Source organism: Amblyomma mixtum, chromosome 2 (genome assembly GCF_055824585.1).
Source record: "Amblyomma mixtum isolate Tamu chromosome 2, ASM5582458v1, whole genome shotgun sequence".
NCBI lineage: Eukaryota > Metazoa > Arthropoda > Arachnida > Ixodida > Ixodidae > Amblyomma > Amblyomma mixtum.
The window spans coordinates 39989350-40012821 of record NC_143013.1 but is presented as its reverse complement, the minus strand read 5'-3'; the positions used below and the strand labels follow the sequence as shown (position 1 = coordinate 40012821).

Sequence of the window (23472 nt, the reverse complement as noted above, 5' to 3'; positions counted from 1 at the left end):
GTGGGAATATGTCCCATTCTACCTTACTATGCCATCCTTTCCATAGAATAGGCCAAAACTCACTCATATTTCTTAGTGGTGTGTCGAATATTATCTGCTTCTTAGGATGGTCTTTTCAAGCAGCTTCTTATCATTTGCTTGGCGACCATTTGTAAGATTCTAGGAGTCAACATGTGTCATTTTCTTTCTTCCCACAATTATGATCTAGTATAAGGTGAATTTGTGATCACAGAGTGAAGTAGCAACTTGTAACGTAGCCTAGGAGTTGAGAAGACAGTGCATTACATCTCTTGCAATATTTCTTGCTGCAGTCAGGTTTTCAGCTATATGTTCGTCAAACATAACTTAAGGCCTTTTCACCATTGTATTCCTCATAGGCTGCATGTTTCTTTGGCACAAAAATACACTACTAGTTAATTTGCTAAGCACCTTTATCAAGACAAAAAGCACAGGCACAAAATCACTGCATGAAGATCTGTTTTTCAAATTTTGTGATGTTGCCGAATTGTCAGCAAGAATTGATGGCTGCTGTACTCTTCAAATGTATGACAGGCTTTGTGTCCAGAATTCAAAATTGATCTGTCTAGTGAGGCAGGAACAAAATATTATTGAGAGCTACTATGCATTTTTTTTTTTTTTGCATCATGCTCGTTTAAGCCCTGAATCTAACCTTTCAACTCTAGATACAATGTCTAAAATTTAATTCTGCTGGCTACGAAGCCACAGGTTGTGTTACGCTCCTGCTGGAGAGGTGTTGTTTCATTGGAAGCAGAGTTCAAAAACATTTTCCAGTTGATGTTGGTAAGTGCTAACAAAATGCATGGTGGTCTTAATCCTTAATTTTCTGCTCTGTGCTCCCTTATAGCACTGATGTTGGCATTGGTCATTAGGCTTGCTGCACCTAATTTTGTACATTATTGAAATCGGCATTAAGCTAAGCATTGTCTCAGGATGTGTCGTGAGAATAGTGAACCTTATGACTGATAACTGAATAAAAGGGAGGGGGAAAAAAACATAGTGGTGCTGCAATCTTCACAGATTATCAAATTTATGAAAATTCAGGTTAACCAAAGTCGAAGTACCTATATGCAGTCTCGTGCTGTATATTTGAGAAAACCTTGTGACTGTAGTTATTTTTCTTGATAGTATGTTCTAAGTTTCATTAATGGGTTCTTTTATTTCCGTTGCATTCATATTGCAGATGCATAAATATCAGATCTGAGTGTGAATTGAACACCAATAAAAACAACTGCATACTTTATGTTTACCTACAAGTATTTTCCATTTCCTGAGTGCATGGCTTGGAAACTTCACTAAACCGTAACTCCATTTCTTTTTCTCCAAATATCAGAGCTCATCCATTTTGCACCAACACAGGTTCTTGACCATGTAGTGTGTACTTCAAAAATATAGCATTTTATAATTTTTAAGGCTATTGTTTTAGTTACCAAAGCTCTTTCCCTCAAGTATTTCTAAATAAATCATTTTTGAACAACTTAATTACCTCTTAAGTTATGTTACAAACTCGAAACTAAGTGTCCTTGAGAGCTTTTTCAAAAATGAGGTGCCTTGTGCATCTCTACCGAATTTAATTATTTATTTTTTAATTTGTAATCACTGCTGTTCTTGGTCAGAGATTCCTTCAAAATAATAACTAGTAAAACCTCGTTACTTTGACCCCTGTTAATTCAGACTGCCGTCAGAGTCCCGCCATGGTCCCGCCAAACGGCCATGTAAGCCTACAGTGTCAGAAGCTCATTTCTTCGCATGACCTTGGGCTGCCATCGGTTAATTTTAACAGGCTCCCGAAGTAGCGTCATGTCCAGGTATGACCTGCTCGACAAGTGATCGCTCAAAGCTCTCTTTCCTGATCTAGAAGAAAGGTTTCGCACTAATCACACCATTCAGAGCTTTATCGCCAGCCCGCGATGATGGCAGCTATCAGCCATGCATATTAGGCAGCCAGCCTAGTCACACACCGTTTAGAACATTGACTACCTTGTCACTCCATCCGCGTGGTATTTCTGTTCTTCCAGCATGCCGAGACTCTGGGTTCGTCGCGTTCTTTTCGCCGTTTGTGTGGTGAAGCCTCCTTATGTGCAATGCCACGTGTGAAGAAGCTTCAGGGCTATCGCATCCCACACCGAAAGAAGCAGCGGAGACCCTTGCCATTCTGGAGCAATTCTGCTCCCAACACTCCTGATAGCATGCACTTGAAGCATCTGGCGGAACTGTAAAAAATCATCATTGTCGAGCAGTTTTCATCTTAAAATGAGGTGTGACCGTTGCCCAAGTTTTCAGCAAATAAATTTTACTTTCACACGGCAGTTTTTGGCAGTTTCGGGGGCCCCTTCAGTAATTTGAATGTCTTTTCCACTCCTTTGAAGACCAAATTAAGAGGTTTTACTGTACCCTGTATCTTTGTGATAAGGAACTAAAAATCAGTTATGTGCTACATTACAGCTGCACATATGTTCCTGGCTAGACCTTGTGTGACTGTGCCTTAGGAAACGTGACTATAGAGAGGCAGGAAGGGTTTTGAGGCGCAGGGACTGTCAAGTCGCATATTTTGGAATGTATGAGAGGTCTTGAATGTCATCATGAATAGATGCGGTATGCTACACATAATTTCAGCAGTGAAGGTGACTTATGGTGTGCATAAACAGGCAGGCTTTTTGTGCATGCCAGCCTAACCAGCTGTTATGGTGCTTACAGATGATCGGAAAACTCTTATTGTTTTTCAAAGTTAGTGCTTAGCGAGTCAGGTTGCTTGGGGAAAGTATGCCCAAATTAGTTTTAACCGCTCACAAATGATTCAGCAGTTCAAATAAAGTCGAACCCCGCCTTTTCATTTTTCATGGGACGATGGGGAAGGAATCTGCCTGAGCGGCTGTTGGTAAAAGGGAGGCAGCAACAATCCTCGTCTATTGAAACCTAAAAATTGCATTTTTAGGTTGCAGGCAACAGGGAAAACGCATATGACAGAAACTTACCTTGGAGCCAACTTGTGCAACTACATCTCGTACAGCGCTGCCCGGACGGCGTAACGAGATTCACGCCGCCTGCAAGTATGCTCAGCATTGGCGTGGATACCACATGCCACAAGCTGTTGAGCAGGGTGGCAGCTGATCACCGACGGAGTCTAGAGTTAGCTTTGGCTCCGTCGTCATTCCTCGCACGTGTCGAATGTTGGCTGTCAGAGTGCTGACACGGGGTGAACCACAATCGCGAAGTGACATTCACGACGTAGCATGTGGGAAGGCTGCCGCAGTGGCAACGTAACAGCCGAGTTTCTATTGCATGGGTTTCTATGGAAGCTTGGACGGGACTGGCTCATGAAAATGTAGCAGCTGGGAAAACACAGCACCTGGGAATGTAAGAGCGGCGTTCTGCTGTAATCAGGTACTGCTTTTTACTTGGACCTTGAAGAGATTCTGGTTATGGCAAGTGAAAAACTAGATGTGCCTGGCAGTATGGTTGTCTGAACTGTACACTGGACGTGCAGGCAGATCTTCTGGCTGGGTGACCTCAACTACCGGCTGAGTGACCTTGAGCATGATCGTGTCAAAAGCATGGTCGAGCAAGGCCTTCTGGAGAAGCTTTTGGAACATGACCAGGTGCGCAGCTTGCTGTACCTCAGCAGGTTTACAGGTTGTAGCAAGTGCACTGCACATACTTTCTTTTTGCTGAGCATTGCAAAAGCTTTTTATTGAGCCAATTAGTACTATGATAAAATATAATAAATATAAAATTGATATAAATGTAAATAACATATAAAAGGCTTTGCGTTTGATAAATTTTGCAAAAAGAGGCTGTAATCCAGGAAATGCAGTCAAACCTCGTTATAGCAAACACACAAAAATCTTAAAGTGTAGTTCAGTATAGCCAGCCAAAATTCGCAATATGAAATTTCATCAAAAGCACGCAAGAGAACTCGGGCGATGTTTACTAAAAAAATTGAGAGGCCCTTTTCCTAGTTTCAGCGGCACTTTCTAAGACGCTCACAGCCATTCCAGAGGCCGCAGAAAGCTGTGCAGCATTTAGGTTGTCTTCCCAACACAGCACTGCCAGCAAGTCAAGAGCCAGTTAGGATTGGTTCCCCGCTTCACAAATCTGTTGCACTGAAAATGGTACGTCAGATCAAAAGCTATCGGCATTTCCACCATTTCTGTGACAGCCGAAATCAGCATAGGATGATTACTGCAATGGTACAACCATTCTCACTGCTGCTTTTGGGTTGCTGTTGACGAGTGCGAGACACGTAACGCATGCTGACCGGCAGGGCCTTCCACGCTGCTGTATCTTCTGTGCCGTTGTTGGCGAGTGCAAGAGCTGAACACTAGCATGAAATAAAAGCGTGAATCTTGGCATGAACGCTTGCGGCACCACAGTCAGTTAGTTGTGTAGTACAGCAAAGCCTGCCACCTGCCATCATCTTAGCCTAAATGCTATGCAGTGAATTGTCCCATGTCTGATTGTACATTGTAGCTTTGTATTGTGTTTTATATTGTTCAACATTCGCAAATCCTGTCTTGGCATAAGCTGACAGTATGAATAAATAAAATCTGAGTGGGTGCCGCTTGTTGCTGTTGGGTTTGATATATCTGTTTTAGGGCCAAACGCAGTTGGTACATCAAGTGAAAATGACGTGTTTTTACTAAAAATACTTAGGAACGGTTCGATATAGCTAGTAATTCGTAATATTCATGTTCGTTATATCAAGGTTCATATAATAAGTCCATGGTCAGGTTTATATTTTATCTTGTGGAGTACATAGCATCAGCTGGCTTGTCTCAAGAAAACTGATGCAAACCATTCAACATTGATGTACCAACAAGGCTAACACTCCACGCATGTTGTAATCTCCTCTTTGGTTGTGAATGTCATTCACAAAAAAAGTCTCTTTTTGATGACTTTCAAAGTATCCCCCCCTCACATGCGGAAAAAAAAAAATGGGGGTTATGAGATGAGATGGTTGTTAGTTGTAGAGGCTCTGGTCACTGATGTGACTGGTGGTGTCTAGAAACAGCTAGGAAAGAATTACGGGCACTAGGCAGCCTCCTAATGTCCCCCTGTCATTCTAGGCTGCTGCATATTTTGGTGTTTCTTCGTACAGCTTGGTGTGTGTGAGTTGTTTGTGTCCTGCATACAGTGCACTGTGCAGTCTCCTTGGTGGGGCATCAGTCTCATGATTCCCCTGTTTGGGGCCTGCAGTTGCGGCAGCAACAGCAGCAGGGCAAGGTCTTCGGGGGCTACATCGAGGGACCAGTCACTTTTCGGCCGACATACAAGTACGCCCCTGGCACCCAGCAGTGGGACATGAGCGAAAAGCAGCGGGCACCAGCCTGGTGTGATCGTATCCTCTGGAAGGTGAGTTAGCTGGGCACCACTCCTGAGCCTCTGATTTGGGAGGGACTGGCCAGATGGAAGCTTTATTGGTGGTGTGACACGCTGTTAACAGCTGGTGGGCTACAACAACGCATCTCTTGTTTACAAGAAAGCTCGAAAAAAAATGTCTATTTTTGACGACCACTTTTGCGCTTCTACTGTCTCTTCTCCTGTCGTCATTGTCACTGCCGCTTTTTGGCACAAATTTAAAGGATTTCAAAGCTTTTTAATATATTTCATTTTTGGTGTAATAGCTGCTTACGTATCTGAGCACAACGTATACCTTGACGAGTTCGTTGTCCCCATCGCATCTGTGGTTGCTTGAGGAGCAGTTTCAGCTTAATTAGTTCTGTGAATCCAGCTCAATGCAGCTCCGAATAATTTAAACTTTGCTGTTTGTTGTCTGTGTTCAGCAGATTAATAGAGCTACTGAAGAGGTTCGTGTCATATATAATGTGTTCAATTTAACATTAAGGTTTTTTTTGTGTGTAAAACACTTAGAGAAGTGAAAGGAGCCTGAAACTTTCTCTCTGAACTAGATGTGCTCTGACACAATCTGACATTGAGAAATGTGGATGGAGTCTGCTGGGATTGATTATACAATTTGCAAAATATCTAATGCATTCCCAACTTTTCTGAATAAATGTTATCTGTCTCAAATAAATATCACCATCGAGTGATGAAAAAAAAACTATTCTAAAATCTATCGCGTTTATCGATATGGTTGTGTCATCCCTTGTCTCCCTTCTCCCTATGTAACACCCTTCCTGTGAGGGCCTTTAGGGGTAATATGAATGAATAAGTAAACAAATATATGTTGGAGGGCACAGTCCAGAAGCTGCTTAGTGGCTTGACAGAGATTGTGCCCCTGGTACTTGGCAATGGTAGGGGGCACACCTCAATTAATGCTTATTTATCAGTACAAAAAAAAACAAACTAGGAAAGCAGTACACAGCTTACAAACATTTTCATAATTATAAAAGAGAAATGTACAAGAATAGTAGAAGTTTGACATAGTGTTCAGCACATTTTTAGTTACTCCTGACTAAAACCATGAGCATGCATACATGCTACCATAAAGGCTACCATAAACGGGTTCCTTGTTGACCCTTGCAGGGACCCCATGTGGAGCAGCTACGCTACAGCTCCCATGAATCGTACACACTCAGTGATCACAAACCAGTCAGTGCCCTCTTCAAGGTGGGCGTCAAGGTCATTGACTCAGCTCGCTACCGCACCATCTACGAGGAGATCATGAAGAAGCTGGACAAGCTGGAAAACGAGTTCCTGCCTCAGGTTGCCGTGGACCGGCTTGAGGCAAGTGGCTCCTATCCGGCCCTGGTCACCTGCTAGTTTTAGGTGTCTGCACCTTTTACTTATGACGTTGTTGTTAAAGGGCCGGAAAGCTGTATTTGAAATTGGGGAGTTTTAACTTGTATTTTGTGGAGAGTCTGCTTTCGTTAATTTAACTTAGGTTCATGGAGCATGGTGAAATAGTTTCCAGGGCATTTCACCAACCTGGAAAAAAGAAAAGGCTTCTTTTCCATGTGACATGAGCCCTTGGGCATTTTCCATTGATGCTGGTTTTTGCTTTCTCACCTTTCACACATGTAACTTAATTGTACAGCTTTTGTCAAAAGTACAGAGCCCTGGAAGGGCTGGCTTCTGGACCGTGCTGTGTGGTTCGTTATGCATCGCCAGTGTCCCAAATTTCCTGAAACTGAGAACAACTCTTGTCCTCCCACCTTCAAGAGCTAGGATGTCCAAGGATGCTACAAGAGCTACAATACAAAGCTTGGAAGCAGACCCCCTTGGACTCTTTACTTTTAACAAAGGCTGTACAGTCATAGACAGAAGTTTATTTGATATAGGTCTGCAGAAAAAGAAAGGCATTTCTTTGCAGTCAGGCAAAGCAAGCAAATAAAAAGCATACAAGCATGAGGGCACTTGTCTGCTCCATCGTCTGGGAAAATAGCGAGGCAGCTCAAAATATTTCTTTTTTTTCTATGAATCTGCATCCCACAAACTTGTCCATTACTACAGAGTGAAACATCGATATAACGAACACAGATGTTATGAATGATAGGCCCTATCGAACCCTCCCCAAATATTTTTGACAAACACATCTAATTTTTACTTTGTGTCGAATGCGGAACGCCCGCCCGGCCGGAACGCCCGGAATGTCGAACGCCCGCTCGGATGGCAGGCCGCAGGCTTTGGCACACTTCACGAATCACTAGTGGTGGTGTGGCAACTGCCCACGCCAAGTTTGGCGCTTTCTTCTCACATTAGTGTTCTTATATCACACTCGCCAACAGCACCACGGAAGACGCAGTGGCATAGAGGGTTGGTAGCCAGGTGGTCAGCGCATGTTCACACCTATCGCACCCGTCGACAGCACCCCGTAAGCAGCGGCGTGAACGGTTGTAGCTTAGTACTGACTGTCCCGTGCTCATGTTGGCCATCACGGGTATGGTGAAAACAGTGATAGCTTTAGCTCTGATGTACATTTTTCATAAGCCACAGCTGTACTGCGGCAAAGCCACCTTGGCTAGCACTTAGCCTGCGCTGTTGCGTGCTGGCGATACTGTGCGGGGAAGCCAGCTTAACTGGCACTCGGTTTAATTGCCGTGAGTGTCTTCGAAACATTGCTAAAACTTCGAAAGACGTTGCCCTGTTTCTCTAGTAGCAATAGCCCGAGTTGCTGTCCCTTCACTGACTAAACTGCACTGCTCTTGCGTATGTTTTTGGCAAAATTTTGTAATCAAAATTTTGGCTATATCGAATTATTTTACATTTTTTTACTTGTTCTTTATAATAAAGTTCGACTAACATCACCATCTGTATGTGACATACCGTAAGACTTTTGTGCCACTTCTGCATGCATCAGAGCATTCTGAAGCTATGTTGAAATTATTTCTCAGGTCCAGTTTGAAAAGCTGCATTTCATGGAAAGCCAAGTGCAGACTCTTACAGTTGCCAACACTGGGCAGGTAAGTTGCATTGTGGTTTCGGGCTAACTCAAAATCTAGAAAAGTTGCTAAGCATGCGTGAATGCTATCTGGTCTGGCGCAGGTTCCAGTGGAGTTCTGTTTCCGACCAAAGCTGGACACTGGCAGATACAGCAAAGAATGGCTGCGGGCCATCCCTGCATCAGGAGCCATCAAGCCAGGTACAGGTTTCGCAGCAGCTGCAGAATATTCTTGCCATGTTTTCCATCACATACTTAAGTCATTCATGGCACAGGACCTCATTTGATGTCTGTCTGTGAAGTTTATTTCTTGCTATGTGCCCACTTGTTGCAACTTGGTGACCTCTATTAGTCTTGCTAATGATGTGATGTGATGATTAGTATGAAAGAGAATTATCAAGCCCGAGACAGGTAGACTTGCCAAGGCATGCGGTGCTGTGCCACTGCTAAGATTTAAAGAGGGTGCCAAGATCAATGATTTTTTGGTAGGTATGTGGGGCTTAACATCTTAAAGCTGCTTCGTGGAGACATCGTAGTAGAAAGCTCAAGATTAATTTTGACTGCTTGGGGTTCTTTAACATGTGCTGATATCAGACAGTGCATGGGCATTTTTTGCATTTCACCTTCATTGCTATGCGGCTGCTGCAGCCAGGATTCCATCTTGCACCTGGTGCACAGCAGCCAAACGCGATAGGCACTAAGCCACTGTGGCCTGTAGCAATGTTTTCTTTATTACTGGTATCTCTGCAAGCATATATTAATGTGAAAGATTAAGTCAGTGCTTCTGGAAGAGGACTAATAAAGCTTATTTTTAAAATTTTTTGTTGTATTTTTTTATGAACTTTGCAAAGTAAGTTCCTGCATTCTAGCTTTGCCCATGTTCCATATTTCACTGTGCATGAGTGACGTTCCTTATTTGCGCACAGTGTATGAAGAACACAGAAGGCAAGGTTTGATGGTAAAGCAGATTTAAGATAATCGAAAGTGCCTGTTGAATAGCTAAAGATTTAGGGATTAGATAGTGAATAAAGGTTGTCAAAATGACGGGCGCTCAACCGCATCTTTGGTCTGTTCTCACGTTTTTTCTTCATTTGGGAAATTTCCACTAGGGTTAGGTATTGCAATGATACGGAGTTACTGTCCATTGAACCGTAATAATTAGTTGTCAATGAGTATTACTAAATCCATGTTGCAGGTATACTGATTGATATCACTGCAGAGTGTTTGTTCATGTACCTCCCTTACCTTTTGTGTATGAATGGTGAGACATTTGTGTTTACTCATGGACATCATGAATTGTCTGTTTTCAGTATTCCGCGGCGGGGCCGACGCGACAATATCAAATTCACGCTCCTGCAAAGAGAAAACAGCCTTTAAACACCAAAGTTCCTCTTTTTGTAATTTGTTGCATACAGAAAGAGATTTTTTTTTTTTTTTACAAGTTTCACAGAATACGTACTTTGTGGTTCCTTTGGGCACCAGAACAATAAGGTGCTTCATATTTTGTTTGGAATTGCTTGTGGTGTACTCAGTCTTTCAAGAATCCTGCTCAAGAAGGTGCCTGCTTTCTTTTTGTCAGGTGAGACATGCCAGGTGTCTTTAGAATTGTGTGTGGACAAACGGACAGCGTGGCAGCTGAACAGTGCTTCAGACACTCTCGAAGACATCCTGGTGCTGCACTTGGAACGCGGAAAAGATATTTTCATATCCTTTAACTTGCGCATCGCTCCTTGTAGTGCTTTTCATTTCTGCTAGAATTCTGTTCTCTTGTTAGGGGGCATTGAGAATGTGCTAGGAACAGTGATGGTAGACTGAAAATGAGAGCAGGAAGGGGTGGAAGTGAGATTCGTAACTGTGTCTGTTGTAGCGCTACCGAAGTATGGACACCTAATTTTTCGTTGCATTTTGTTTTTATAATGATACATAAGACATTAGTATACATGGATCGCCACGTGGTATTCATCTGCAACCATTAAAAAATTTATAATCAGATTTTTCCCCTCACCTGTATCGGTTTCAGTTTCAACAGCCAAGCGATGATTATGACAAAGACCCGTATCGATCAAGTAACGCGTGAGGAAAACTGCAATATAATTGCTGCTCCATTGCTCATTGTGTTTCGGCTCTTGAGGCAGGCTGGCTTTAGCATTAGAGTGAATTGAAACGAAGAAGTACTTATTATAGCGCAGTGTTTTTCATGCTTCATGTGGCCTATACGGACCTTTGACGTCATAGCCATCGCTTGGCTGTTGAAACCGAAGCAGGTGAGAGGGAAAATTCTATATAAATTATTTAGCAGTCGTTGGTGAATACCATGTGGTGATCCATGTATAGTGATGTCTTACACATCATTACGACGAGGAAAAGATGCAACCAAAATTTGGTGTCTGTACTACTTTAAGTTCAAGCTGGATGCTCTGCACTGTTTCATATTGATTGATTTTGACTGTTTTTAATAATGAATGTTTCTAGCTGCTTCTTTTTTTCTTCAGTGAAGGTACCTTGCCTAATATAATGAGCTCATAACAGTTTCTGTTCTTTTCTCAGCTACATATAATCATTTTGAAGTTTCCTATCAGCATGCTAGAAGGCTGATCAAAAAAGGAGTTGAAAATTCGCGAAGAGCTTATTGTCATTTTTCAAAGAATGTTGGAGGGGGTCATGTATTTTGTTGAAACTTTGTTGTCATAACTGCCACGTTTGTTATTCCAAGTGACCTCCTTGCACCTGATGGTAAGCTGTGTGCCAGACGAAAATAGCAGGGTGAATTCCTTGACTGCTGGCTCACGTGACTGTGTCAGGAGAGTATGAGCCCAGCTGCTATGGGTGCTCCCTTGAAGCCTTGGCACGTATTCCGTGCCCTGTCCGAGAGCTTGGCCGAGAGCAGTTGCTGAAAATCGTAAGTGGTCATTTACTTCTTCGAAAACATAGCGCAAAAAGGACACGTACGACACAGAACTGGATGGGACAGGCGCTAACTTGCAACTTCATTTTCAAAAAGCCACCACTGAAAAGCACGGCGCTAACTTGCAGTAAAGTTGCAAGTTAGCGCCTGTCCCGTACAGTTCTGTGTAGTCAATGTCCTTTTTGCACTATGTTTTCAAAGAACTGTTGCCAACTGGCCCACACCAGGCTACTGTTGCTTCATTTACTTCTGTGGTCCACATCACCCAAGGAGTTGTCAAAACAACTGGGGCAGTGATGTTTATTTGTTTCTCCTGATTTTTTCCTATGCTGTTAGGTACCAGTAGCGAAGCTAAACTGAGAGAGAGAGAGAAAAAAGAAGGACACTTTACAGTAGATGTGCTTCATTGGCCTCATTAATGTTCAGGCAGGTTACATATCTAAGGTTAAACAGCTTACATGAAAATACTGTGCTGAGAACTGTGGCCATTCTTCTCCCATGCCTGCTGCTTGTGTCGTGCCTGTGCAGTTACTGGAAATGAGCCTCTGGGGCCATTGCAGGAACGGAACCCCTGTGAGGAGGGCCTCCTGGCAGTGCCTTTCGAAGTACCCAAGGAGCTGTGGCTCCTTGTTGACCACCTCTACAAGTACGGACTCACCCAGGTGGGCAGAACAGGTGTGGGAAAGTGCAGAGGAAGCATGAAGAGTTGTCCACCTGCATTTAGTGGCAGTGGTCCAATCCGCTGGAATTGTGTATTAGGATTTGCAGATGATTGAGTTGGGCTCCAGGTTCAGGAGTAGCCACCTCTCAGTTGCTCAGAGCTGCATGGCAATTAGGGCTCTGCAGATGGCTTGGAATTTTGAATCACAATGGTGGAATTTTCTCAGGTATCTGACTCATTTTTGAGGCTTGCATGCTTAAAAGTGTGAAATGCCACAAGCTGTCATTATCCCGAACAGTGCACTTGGTTGAACCAAATTCACAGTGTAAAAGAAATTCACTCAACATGAATGGCTTTGCTCAGGGGTGCGACAGTAGCACATACGTTCACACAGCCCATAATGCAACATTCAGAATTTTGTAAAACAAAAAAAAAAAGCCTTGCATGTAGATGACAGCTCTTGGGCAATCAAGGCATGGCAGGCTTGTTAACGAACTGTTGACGGGCTGACCTTGCGAATGTGGGTGTAAACCGCTATCATATGTGATGGATGAGATTAAAGAGCTTGTACCCACAAAAACAAAATCCTTTGTTGTCATGTAACTGTCAAGCATGGCTGTCAGTTTTTAGATCTGAATGCTCGCACTCCTAACTAGCCCCCATTTCTGCACTAGTGCATTCTGGCCCACTCAGGTGACTCTTGTAATTCTTCGTTAAAATGCTGTGTCACAACATATGAAAGATAAATCTGATGCAGTATGTTTTATTCTGAGGAGAAGCATAACACTGTGTGTCTGGACAAAGTAAAGCGTAAACCAACAGTTTTGGTGATGTGGTGCGCTAGGCTATTCTGCTGTAGGTTTTACATCTTGGAAGTACTACAGCATGTTGCAATGCTTGTTCTTGTCTTTCTGCGTGACCTTGTGGCTGCCGTCAAATTCTCAGAGATGCTTTGTGAAATTATATGAAGTAGTCTAGCAGCATTGGTTATATAGGTATGCTCTTGAGTATGTTGTTATAGCAAGCAGTACACTTTTGTCAGAAGGCTTTCGGAGCTAAACTTGTGATACTCTTAACTGTGCTTATGTCTTTCCTTGTCCCCAGGATGACCTTTTCCAGCAGTCTGGTCTGAGCTGGGAATTGCACTTGATAAGAGACGCCCTCGATGCACGTCTTGATGGTCACCTGCGTATCCTTATGTGGTCTTGTATTCTTATCTTATTGAACAGGGACATCAGCGAATTAGCTTCATTGCGTCTGCTGCTTTGTAATACTGCCTGATTTGTAGGCTGTGATTTGGTGCATCAGACTCCTGAGGTAGAAAAATTGCATGCTTTATAAAACTTACACAGGATAGAGAACCGAAAAGAAAAGCATGCAGGACCGATGCATAGCACAAGAGTAATTGTACCAACGCATAAATTCTCAACTCTAGATCCAGATAACATTATACAGTCGACACAGAATTGACAACAAATAAGAAACATTGTGCAACGCTTTAGCAGCAATATTTTGTAACTGTCTCTTCTACCCTTTGATTGTTATTGGGGAAAAAAATTAATCTTGTGTCCTTCACCACTAATTTTATCCACTTGATCAAGTCTTAATAAAGTTAGCAAGGTCTGAAGAACAACTTTTTCAGTTCGTATTGATTGTGTAGTGGAGTATATTGCTAATGAAAATGAAGTACTTTTCTACAGACCTTTCTTTTTTTTTTTGCCTTACACACACAGAAAGGTTTGTATACTAGTTATCAAATATAAGACACTACATCCTTTTCAGTACGTTTGTGGTTGGGGAAATTTCTCAGCTTTGCACTGCATATTAAAAATGGCGGGAAAGCTCTGCTGGCATGCATTAGCTGATTGTATGACTTGTTTGTATGGTGTCGTCTGGGGACCCCCAGTACAAGCACATGCGTGTAGATCTAAAGTGCCAAGCATTTCCTAATGTTTTCCTCGCTTAGTGTATTCATTTCCCATGCAGTATTTCTCTAATAGTGCCTCAGAACTGTTCACATGTTCATTCCTTAGCAGCATATATTCCCTAGCTGGCAGTGTACATTCTATGGCTGAAGCACTTCTACTATTTTTGGACTCCCTGCCTGAGCCTGTGGTTCCTTATGCCTGCTACCAACGTTGCCTTGATTGCTCAAACAACTTCATTCTTTCTAAGCAAGTAGGTTGCACTTTCTCCTTCTTCATGAACTTGGCCGTGAATTTCATGTGTGAACTATTTCGTGGAATGCACTTAGGTTTCTTGTTAGCTGCTGCCAAACTGTTAACAGATAGTATGTCATTTATTTGGACAATTTACAGCTTCTATTTTCTTTGGGGGGCATTGAGAGTAGGTTTTCAGAAAAAGGCTAAATAAACATCGCTGTAGCAGCAGTTCATATAAGATTGGTTTGGTTTGGTTTATTGGGGTTTTACGTCCCAAAGCAACTCAGGCTATGAGGGATGCCGTAGTGAAGGGCTCCGGGAATTTCGACCACCTGGGGTTCTTTAACGTGCACTGACATCCCAAAGTACACGGGCGTTGAGAATTTCGCCTCCATCGAAATTCAGCCGCCGCGTCCGGTATCGAACTCGCATCTTTTGGGTCAGTAGCCGAGCGCCGTAACCACTGAGCCACCGCGGCGGGGCAGTTCATAAAAGAATTCATTGGTTATATTACTTGTGTCCATTGATATTGTAGCATATAGTGTCGTAGATCAGTGCCTAACTTTCACTGGGCTTCAGTTCTTTCAGCCCTTTGTGAATGCATGGCAGTGCAGAAGTGCTGAGAGTGACTTAAGGGGGATGCAGCAAATGAAATGGCTAATTTAGCAAAAATTTTTTATTTCTCAATGAACTTTTTCGCCAACTCTCATGCCGAAAAATTTTGAAAGGACAAATTTAGAAAATGATGTTTTTTTTATGTCTGATTGTCGAAAATTGTGAGGCAATCGTATTTCTGATGGTCTCGGCGCCTCACGAATTCCGCTGGTTTCCCCATGATGAAGCACCACCATCTTAGCATCACCATGAAGAAGAAAGATGAAAAGATCAGAGCTTCTTTGGTTACAATGCCAAATTTCTCTGGCCAAAAGTTAAAGCACACGATAAACGAGGCAACGAGGGAATGAACTTTGATTTTCTCACCTTTCACTTGTCATGCACAGTTGCTATCACTCATCCTTTTGGCATTTCATAATGAATGATAGAATGATTGTTTCTTACACATGAATCCTGATGCGTTGAGCAGTGCAATAAAGCTCTTTTTTTCCAAGTGCATGTAAAAGAGGTTTTGAAATATTTTTGCAAGAAACGTTTGCATGTAAATATGCATGCTGGAGCTTTTTATTTCCATGAGCACCGGGGTCCTAAAAAATAACTAATAGCTTTATTGCATAGACCATGGCTTTAGGAACATGCTGACGTAAAAAACTTGTGCACTTTCTCTGATTATTTACTGCTCCATGGGTAACTTTAAGATGTTTTTAATTGTAATTACCCAGCAACTGTGCCAGCTAGCTTAAAATAAAATGCAGTTATGAAATCAGCATAATAAGTTCCATATACTTGCCAAATTTGGTTACATTTCATGCATAAATCATGAAAGTAGTTTTAATTGCTGTCCCCCCTCAACGTTTGACGTTTCAAGGATTGGAACTGGAGTGACTGGCGGAATCAGAATTTAGCAAATGGCCTTGTCCTTTTAAGGAAACTGTAGCAAATTACTAAGTTTGACATTTCCGAAGCAGAAGCTACTAATTCGTTCTTGAACTGGATGGCCAGGTAACAATTCAACAGTTGTTACCTTGTCTTGTATGTTTTAATTTATAGAGAGTCTATACCTTGTCGAGGACATCAAGACCTAATCTTTGAATGCCTTTCTGTGCAGGTTGTTTCCCAAATGGTGCCGGAAGTCCACAGGCACACATTCCTCTACCTGGTCTGCTTTCTGAAAGAGCTTCTGGCACACACTGCAGAAAACAAGCTGGACGCAAAGCTGCTGGGTAGGTACAACTCAATCCTGTGTACTTCTCCTCCTTGTGAACGTGTCCTTTCTGCTGGTTTTAAGAGTGCAGTTGACACAGGAAAGAACAGGGTGGGTGGCAGTTCACAAGTTGGCAGCCAGTTTTTCAAGACAAAAATGATAACATCAGCATGCTCCCTCTGGGAATAGTGCAGCTGGGTTCATATACAGGGTGTCCCAGCTAACTTGGACCAAGATTTATAAAAAAACTAAGCATTCCTCAGAACTGAAATTGCGTGGGTGTTAGGGTTTTATTTTTTCTGTCCCCCTATTTGAATAATTAGTCGAGATAAAAAAAATAACTTTTTATATATAGCTTGAAACGTTCAGGCGTCGATAGGAAAGTTGTGGAGCTCCACAAATATTGTCCAACCCAGGCACTTCCAACGAGATAGACTTAGCGTGGCCGTTTTTATTCGGGAAAAACGGAAGCCCACGGAGTTTAAAAAATACCACGTGACAGCACGCTTCGTGCGCCCAAATGCGCCGCGATTACAGCGCTCTCACCCGTGCTTTGTAAAAAACATCACTCGCTTTGCGCCTTTTGTGCTGCCCAAGACAGGGCTTCACGTTGCGCTTGGCTCCAAGATAAGTGTCAGTGGGTTCGGGCTACAATTGAAAGAAAGCGCGGCTCCTGTTCTTCACCGTAATTCAGACGACGTTATCAGGCTTGTGTCTTTGCTTGTGGGGATCCTGCTCCCGAATTCAAACTCATGAGATTGTCATTGTTCCTCCGCATGCATTCTGCTAACGTGACAGCGCAATTATCGCAGCAGAAACGGGAGCCGTACTTTCTTTCAACTGCCGCCCGTACCCACTGACGCTTATCTTGGAACCAATCGCAACGCGAAGCTCTGTCTTGGGCAGCACGAAAGGCGCGAAGTGAGTGATGGTTTTTACAAAGCGCGGATGAGAGCGCTGTAATCGCGGCGCATTCGGGCGCACGGAGCACGCTGTCATGTGTTTTAAACTCTGCAGGTTTCCGTTTTTCCCGAATGTAAACGGCCACTCTAAATCTATCTCGTTGGAAATGCCTGGGTTGGACAATATTTGTGGAGCTCCACAACTTCCCTATTGGTGCCTGAACGTTTCAAGCTATATTTAAAAAGTTAATTTTTTTATCTCGACTAATTATTCAAATAAGGGTGCCGAAAAAATAGTACTGTAACTTTAGATAAAGCCTAACAATATTACCGCGATTTCAGTTCTGAAGAACGCTTATTTTTTTTTATAAATCTTGGTCCAAGTTAGCTGGGACACCTTCATTAACGCGATGCTTGCTGCATTATTACATAGCCTTCTTTATACTACTGCTACAATGCATGCCAAATCACACAAATTCCACGGTTCACTTTATGAAATTTAAAAGTTGCCAGCTTCTCAAGTATTGCTCAGTGTTAATAAAGTGCAGCTAGAGTACTTATAATTTTTTTTTTTTCCAATGCATGCTGCAAAATACTACCAAAATCATCCATACCTTAGCACCATTGCAGTGTCGATTGCTTCTGTTTATGGGCACACTGTGGCACCATTTGTCTGGGAATGCGGCACCCACAATGTGAAGAGCATCTGCCCCAACTTTGGGGCAGCTTGAAAGGCACTCTAAAGTGCAGTTTTAAGGAGCCTTGGCGAGCAGTGCAAATAATAGGTCCTTTATTTGTGTTTGCATCATGAAAACGATGCAGAAAATGGTGCAGCACAGCCTCTCCACTGATTTGTAAACGTGGCATCTCCTGTGCTCTGCTCTGCATTTTCCAACCATTTGGCAAGATAGTTCTGTACTTACAAGCACTTAAAAATGCACGGGATAAAGGGAACCCATTGACACGCTTCATAAACTGCATTGCATTGCAGCCTCTCCCCCTTTCAGTGGTCACAAAATTTTCGGTGTGTGGCAGCAATAGGTGACACTATAAAATAGTGTGTGGTGCCATTTGCCACACTGCGCAAGCTCCTTCATTCACCTTTGGTTGCCCACTCTCACTAGCTGCTCCTGCTGACCCAACCGATACATTTTAATCACTTTGTCAGGTCCCCCAAAAGCATGCCAGTGAGGCAGGAGTTTTTTGGAAAACTTATTTTTTGTGTGTGCGCTCTTGCTTGCAAAGCAAACCCAATTCTCATTTTTGTACATTGAAACACTGCAAGCAGCTGCATGTAGTACACCTGCCAGACTGCCACGCACAGGTGCTAGCATGGCAAATGGAAACTGGTCCACATGTGCGAGTAAAGGCAGTGGCAAGCATAGCACTGTGAAATTTCTAGCTTCCACTACTACCCTCTCTATTTTTATCTGTAATGCCTGAAACTAACCGTAATTGTCAGGATTGGTGCCTAACTACCCTAGAGGGCACCTGTAATAAGTAAAGGAAGATCACAAAAGGGGTGCCTAACTACCCTAGAGGGTAGTTGATAAGTAAAGGAAGATCACAAAAAGGGACAAATAGCTTCTATTATGAGCAGCCTGTACCTGAATGGAAGATGGGTTACTTTTGTTTCTGCTTTGCTGCAGTGCTGTCGGTTGCAATTTCAGAAGTAATTTTCCTTTGCCAGTGACATTCTTTAGCTGCTTGTCATGGCTGCCAAATTGCTGGATATAATGCATCTCTGTAGTGTAATACCACCACGCATCTATATAATGTCATCTAGTTAAATAGCAGACATCGTAGATGGTGGACTAATACGGCATTGCCTGGAATGACTTGTGTACTACAGAAGCCCAAAAGTTTGTGTGCCCATAACCTTACTGGTGGTGTGAAACTTTTGCAGCGAATGTGTTTGGCCCTGTTCTTCTGAGGCCCAAAGGCCAGCCTTCAGCGGAGCTGGGCACATCATCATGGGACGCTCGGCGAGACACTGATGAACGGAAGAGTGCCGCATTTATTTACCACTTTCTCATGAATGACTACACGGATTAAATATATATAGAAAACACGCATTTATTTGCCTTTCTTCTTACGGTGCCAGCCACCTTTATGAGACCCACGTTTACTCGCCTTGTCCTTCGCAGCCACGTGCTGCATCTTTGCCTCAGACCCACGAGATGGCAGTGCTGCGAGTGGATCAGTGCGCTTGCCCGCCACGCGAACAGGGTCGAGGCTGGCCAGTGCAGGTGGAATGCGATTGGCGGAGGCAACTGCCTTGGCAATAGCGGCCACTGACGGGTCATAGTGCTTCCTCAGCATGTGCAGTTCCCAGAGGGGAGCACAGCCTGCATGATCAGGGTCTCCCACAAAGGGACGGAAGATGGTTTGCGAGTCGGCCACCTCGAGCAGTCCCTGCAGCTTGGGTTCACTCCTTAGCAGCGCGCCAAGCGAGAGGGTCAAGCCAAGCGAATTGGCATGACTTATGCATGTTGTGGCAAATCGCTTGCACAGGGCCCTGAGGCGGGCTACAGATAAGCTCCTACAACGGTTCACCACCATCAGCCGCCAGCAAAGCAGCAGCGACCGCGCACTGGCGGGGGGACTCTCGAGTAGGCACCGGAACAGTGCCACGTAGAAACGCTGAGGGTCGACGGTCAGGGCTTGACCCTGGCCTGACAGAAGTGCAAATGCAGCCTGCAAGCAGCAGGGAGCGTCCCTGGAACCTAGCAGGTTGAGCAGTGTGCCGAGCGCGTCTAGAATGTCCTCCAAGAAGTCGAGATTGACCAAGTGCGCATACTGTGCCAGGCCCTTGAACACTGGACGAAGCAGAGGCTTCAACTCTGGCCTCTTGGGCACCTGTTTGAGAACATGGGCATATGTCCACAGCAGCTGTTGCAATATCTGCCCTTGGAGGCGGTCCTTACGAATGTCACTCTCCTCTGCCTCTGTCTCTCTGAGCTGCGCCTCCAGACGGCGCATGCGCTTGTGTTGCCGATGCTCTTTCCGGGACATTTTCTGCAGCCCCTCGCGCACTTTCTTGAGGTCAATGCGGCCTTGGCCTGCCGCCTTAGACTCCCGCAGGCGTAGGGACAGAAATGGTTCGAGGACACGGGGCTCCACCTGCAATGGAAACAACCTTATTGGCAGTTGCACTAAGCTATATAAAGATCTGCTTATCTGTGAGATCTTAAAACACACACTTGGGAGTCACAGGCACAAAAAAAGTTGGGGCAATTATATCCAGCATCTTGCCAACAGCAAAGTTAAGGTTCCTGTATGAAAAATGGTGCTGGGTGCAGTGGACAATATGTTCATGCCTGGGCAGAGAGTGATGGCACTGTGCTTTAATTCTGCAGTAGTATTCCCATGATGATTCAAATAATAACTAAGATATTGCGTATCTATTCAGCATTAACTTACAACTTCTATGCTGACATGGAAGTTTTTTTTTGTGTGTGTGTTTGCTATGAGAGGTATTCAATAAGTTTTGCTTCCTTAGCTATAACTGGAGGAACTGAAAGATGCTGCATTCATGTGAAAGTCTGGAATGTCATATTTCCCAGGAGCACAGCACTCTTCGATATAGTTACACACTAGCCTCTGCATGTGTTAAGAATAAGTGTGGCTGCTGATATCAACAGCACAATCCATTAATTAGTGCCTTTGTCATAGACACAAAACACTGTTTTCTGGCTGGCTTGCGTTTGAATTTTTTTTTTTTTGGCCTTCGACTTTAGGGTGTCGGCTTAGAATCGTGGCCAGCCTAGAGTCAAGTAAATACGGTATACCAAATAGTAATTTACTCATGGGAAAGAGGACACTTCATAATTTCACTTGAATTAACATTTTCCAGTTACATTTCTTGATGAAATATTTGCAGCCCAGGAGGCAACACCCATTTAAGACTTCTCACAGCTAAATAGAAATTAGGATTGTCAGTACTAAACAAAACAAATGCCAACTCTTAGCAATATTTTAGCAGGGAAATTGCAATGCATCCTAAAGAAACCAGCAATATCTAGAGCCAAAGAATACTTTTCGTGGCTTTGAAGATGCTGGTTATTCGCCCAATGAAGACCTTCTCTCATTCTTGCTGCACATATGTTTATGCAAAGCAAGCATACAAAGTATAAAATATATAGGGATGTCCGAGGAAGCTACAGCAAATCATTTGCATTTCACAAAGCAAACATCCCATAAATAAGAAACGGCTGAGAAGAAAAGGTGCATCCCAGGAGATATTATTGATGCTGGTCAGCAGAACGCATGATGTACTTAATCAAAATGGCATCAATGTTTTCACTGTGAAGAAGCGGCATGTAGCGTTATTACTTCTGAAACCAATCGCAGAATGCTGACCACAGAAGAATGATGCATCACTGTGGAGATGACTATTATAGACAAAAGAGTTTCAAACAGAGACGTCCGTGAACACCTACTCATGATAAGCAGCACCTAAATTGCATGTTTTAAAATATCAAATTTGATGTTGCTTATTCTGAACACACTGTAACTGCATTTAGAAATGTCAGTTATGTATTGTATAGAAAATGAGGATAGCTTGTGCACTAAGGCCCCAAGCTTGCAAAGTCAGAAGCGTTGCTGCAACAAATTTCCGGGAAGTGGCATGAGTTGCATGCATGTGTTCTAGTACAGAGAAATGTGCCCATCACATCATTTCTTGGTACAATTATGATTTTTCAGGCACTTGTTGATTGTGCATACTTTAGCCAAGTTACGAGCAGCCAAAGAAAACTACCCTGATCCTGGTACATTCAGCTAAGCTTTTCAGATTTCGAGAAGTTTCAGTCAAGCATCGCGGAAGAACTCAAGTGAATGAGCATTGCTTACAGGAGTGTGAGTAGCTGTACTATGATGTCAAAAGATTGCCCCTTCTCTGAAACCAAAGTTCACTTAAGTTGGCCTTGGCTAGCAAACTGTAAAAGCGATATCTGGTGGCACTGAAATGGAAATGTGTTGTGTTGGGTTTAATGGCGCATAAGCGACTAAGGCTATCATGCGCCAAACTCGGGGTATAGAAAATTGTTTTATGTAGGATGTCACACAAAAGTCTAAATGAACAGCGGTGTAAAGGGCCTAAAAAGTTAATTCTTACAACCTTCCTTGGTATGTTTCTGTTCATGATGAGCGGGGATGCTGGCACAGCAGGCCTCGTTCTTGAAGCCACGTTTTCAAGAGCCTTATACAGCAAAATTTCACATGCCGGTGTTGCCTAGCAGTTAAAAAAAAAGGAGTGATTACTCTTTAACATTCACTAGATCACAGCCTTAAAGGTACAAAGCTACAAATCTGTACAGCTATCCTTTGTAGCTGTAAGGCTGCGATTAGGTGGATGTTAATGAGCAATCACTGCTTTATTTACTCCACCTTGGGGACTACACAGCAGTACTGAACTGTGACCGAAGTGGCACTGCACACTTGCCTGCAGCCCCCTGGCCTTCAGAAGGGCCTTGGTCCTCTTGACTGCCTCCAGTGTGCTCTCTCCCAGCCTGTCCTGGCGGTACAGGTGGCGCAGCGCCTGGCACGCTGTCAGCGACATTTTGTCATCGGGACTGCCCAGGCAGTGGACGGCCAGCTCGATCAGCTGGCCGTGCAGGTTAAAGTGGGGGTGCGCCAGGAGCAGGCCGCACACACAGCGAGCTGCCACCTGCGCCAGCGCCGTGGAAAGCCGCAGACGCAGCGCATTTTGCGGGGCCTTGAGACGCCGCAGATGTCGTGCCAGTATTTTCCGGAGACATCCCACGTACTGGCCGTAGTAACGTAGTAACGCTTCCTCGTATCCTACCAGGGCTCGTGTCTCCTTTTTGAGGCGCTGCTTGGGTCCGCTACCCTGGGCAGTGGGCGTCGTGATCGCATAACCTGGAACGACGTCTTTGAACACTTCAAGCAGCGTGAGCGCCGCCAGTCGCTGCACGATGTGCGAAATGCCGGGAGATCCGTCGCGAAGTAAAGCTACCAACTCTTTGAGATGTCCAACCTTGTCCTGCGGATCTTCCACGATGGCGCTTGCTAGGGACCCAATCTTCTGCTTGACATCCTGGAGCTGCCGGTATTTCTCGGACAACGATTTCACGGGCGTGCGCGGGACTTTTACCTCAGGTAGTGTTTTCGCGCCGTGCAGCGACTCTGCCCGCTCATCTTCAAGACCTTCAGAATCAGATCGGTCCTGCTGTTCTTCGTCTGAGGCAGGGTCGTCTTTTCTGGTGAAGACTTGGGTCTTCTGCACGATGCCATGCTTCGTTTTTACTGGAAGGAGCATACGCACGCTTGTGTGATCTTCGGCCGTGCTCCGGCGGGGAACTTTCTCATAAGCCTGCTCATCACTGTCCTTAGCTCGTCGACGTTTGCCTAGATGTCCTTTGTGCCACGGCTTTCTACGCAGCACATCCATGGTTAACCACTATTTGAATGTTTTGAAGAAAACTCGTATGTCAGAGTTCCATCACAGATGCATCTATGAGCACGTTTCTTGCATCTGGATTTGGATCTGTCAGGTGCGTGGCTTGGCTCAAAAAGGCAAATTACCTCTAGGAAAAAAACCCACTTAACCGCAGCAGGTTTTCCGAGAACCTACCTCACGATTTTATAATTTTATACGATATTTTTTCGATATAAATTATACAACGCAAAGTTCCTTAAT

The 23472-nt window shown here is 43.9% G+C and overlaps 2 protein-coding genes across 3 annotated transcripts in view; one reads left to right on the top strand and one right to left on the bottom strand.

The window, feature by feature from the left end:
* Ocrl (Oculocerebrorenal syndrome of Lowe) overlaps positions 1 to 18883 on the top strand; it is a 29115-nt gene extending 10232 nt beyond the window's left edge. The window contains exons 10-21 of one of the 2 annotated variants that reach the window (XM_089571255.1): positions 3506 to 3617; positions 5215 to 5370; positions 6505 to 6705; positions 8313 to 8381; positions 8464 to 8560; positions 9939 to 10063; positions 11148 to 11258; positions 11825 to 11926; positions 13030 to 13114; positions 13976 to 14103; positions 15811 to 15925; positions 18715 to 18883. In XM_089571255.1, coding sequence (XP_089427381.1) covers positions 3506 to 3617; positions 5215 to 5370; positions 6505 to 6705; positions 8313 to 8381; positions 8464 to 8560; positions 9939 to 10063; positions 11148 to 11258; positions 11825 to 11926; positions 13030 to 13114; positions 13976 to 14103; positions 15811 to 15925; positions 18715 to 18863 — 1450 coding nt within the window. In that variant the 3' untranslated portion in view covers positions 18864 to 18883. Of the gene's footprint in view, positions 1 to 3505; positions 3618 to 5214; positions 5371 to 6504; positions 6706 to 8312; positions 8382 to 8463; positions 8561 to 9938; positions 10064 to 11147; positions 11259 to 11824; positions 11940 to 13029; positions 13115 to 13975; positions 14104 to 15810; positions 15926 to 18714 lie in introns of those variants that run through there. The other variant, XM_089571256.1, reaches the window with a different exon arrangement.
* On the bottom strand, positions 17576 to 23391 carry Noc3 (Nucleolar complex protein 3). Its single transcript, XM_089571260.1, has 2 exons — positions 22255 to 23391; positions 17576 to 19931 (listed from the first exon to the last, which is right to left on the bottom strand). The coding sequence occupies exons 1-2, from the start codon at positions 23221 to 23223 to the stop codon at positions 18885 to 18887; spliced, it is 2016 nt and encodes a 671-aa protein (XP_089427386.1). The 5' UTR covers positions 23224 to 23391; the 3' UTR covers positions 17576 to 18884.
* Positions 23392 to 23472: the final 81 nt, after the last annotated feature.

Coding starts and splice junctions, on each gene's coding strand:
- Noc3 (XM_089571260.1), bottom strand. CDS start 23,223: ATGGATGTGCTGCGTAGAAAGCCGTGGCACAAAGGACATCTAGGCAAA. Junction 19,932..22,254: donor TGAAGGCCAGGGGGCTGCAG/GCAAGTGTGCAG, acceptor TTTCCATTGCAG/GTGGAGCCCCGTGTCCTCGA.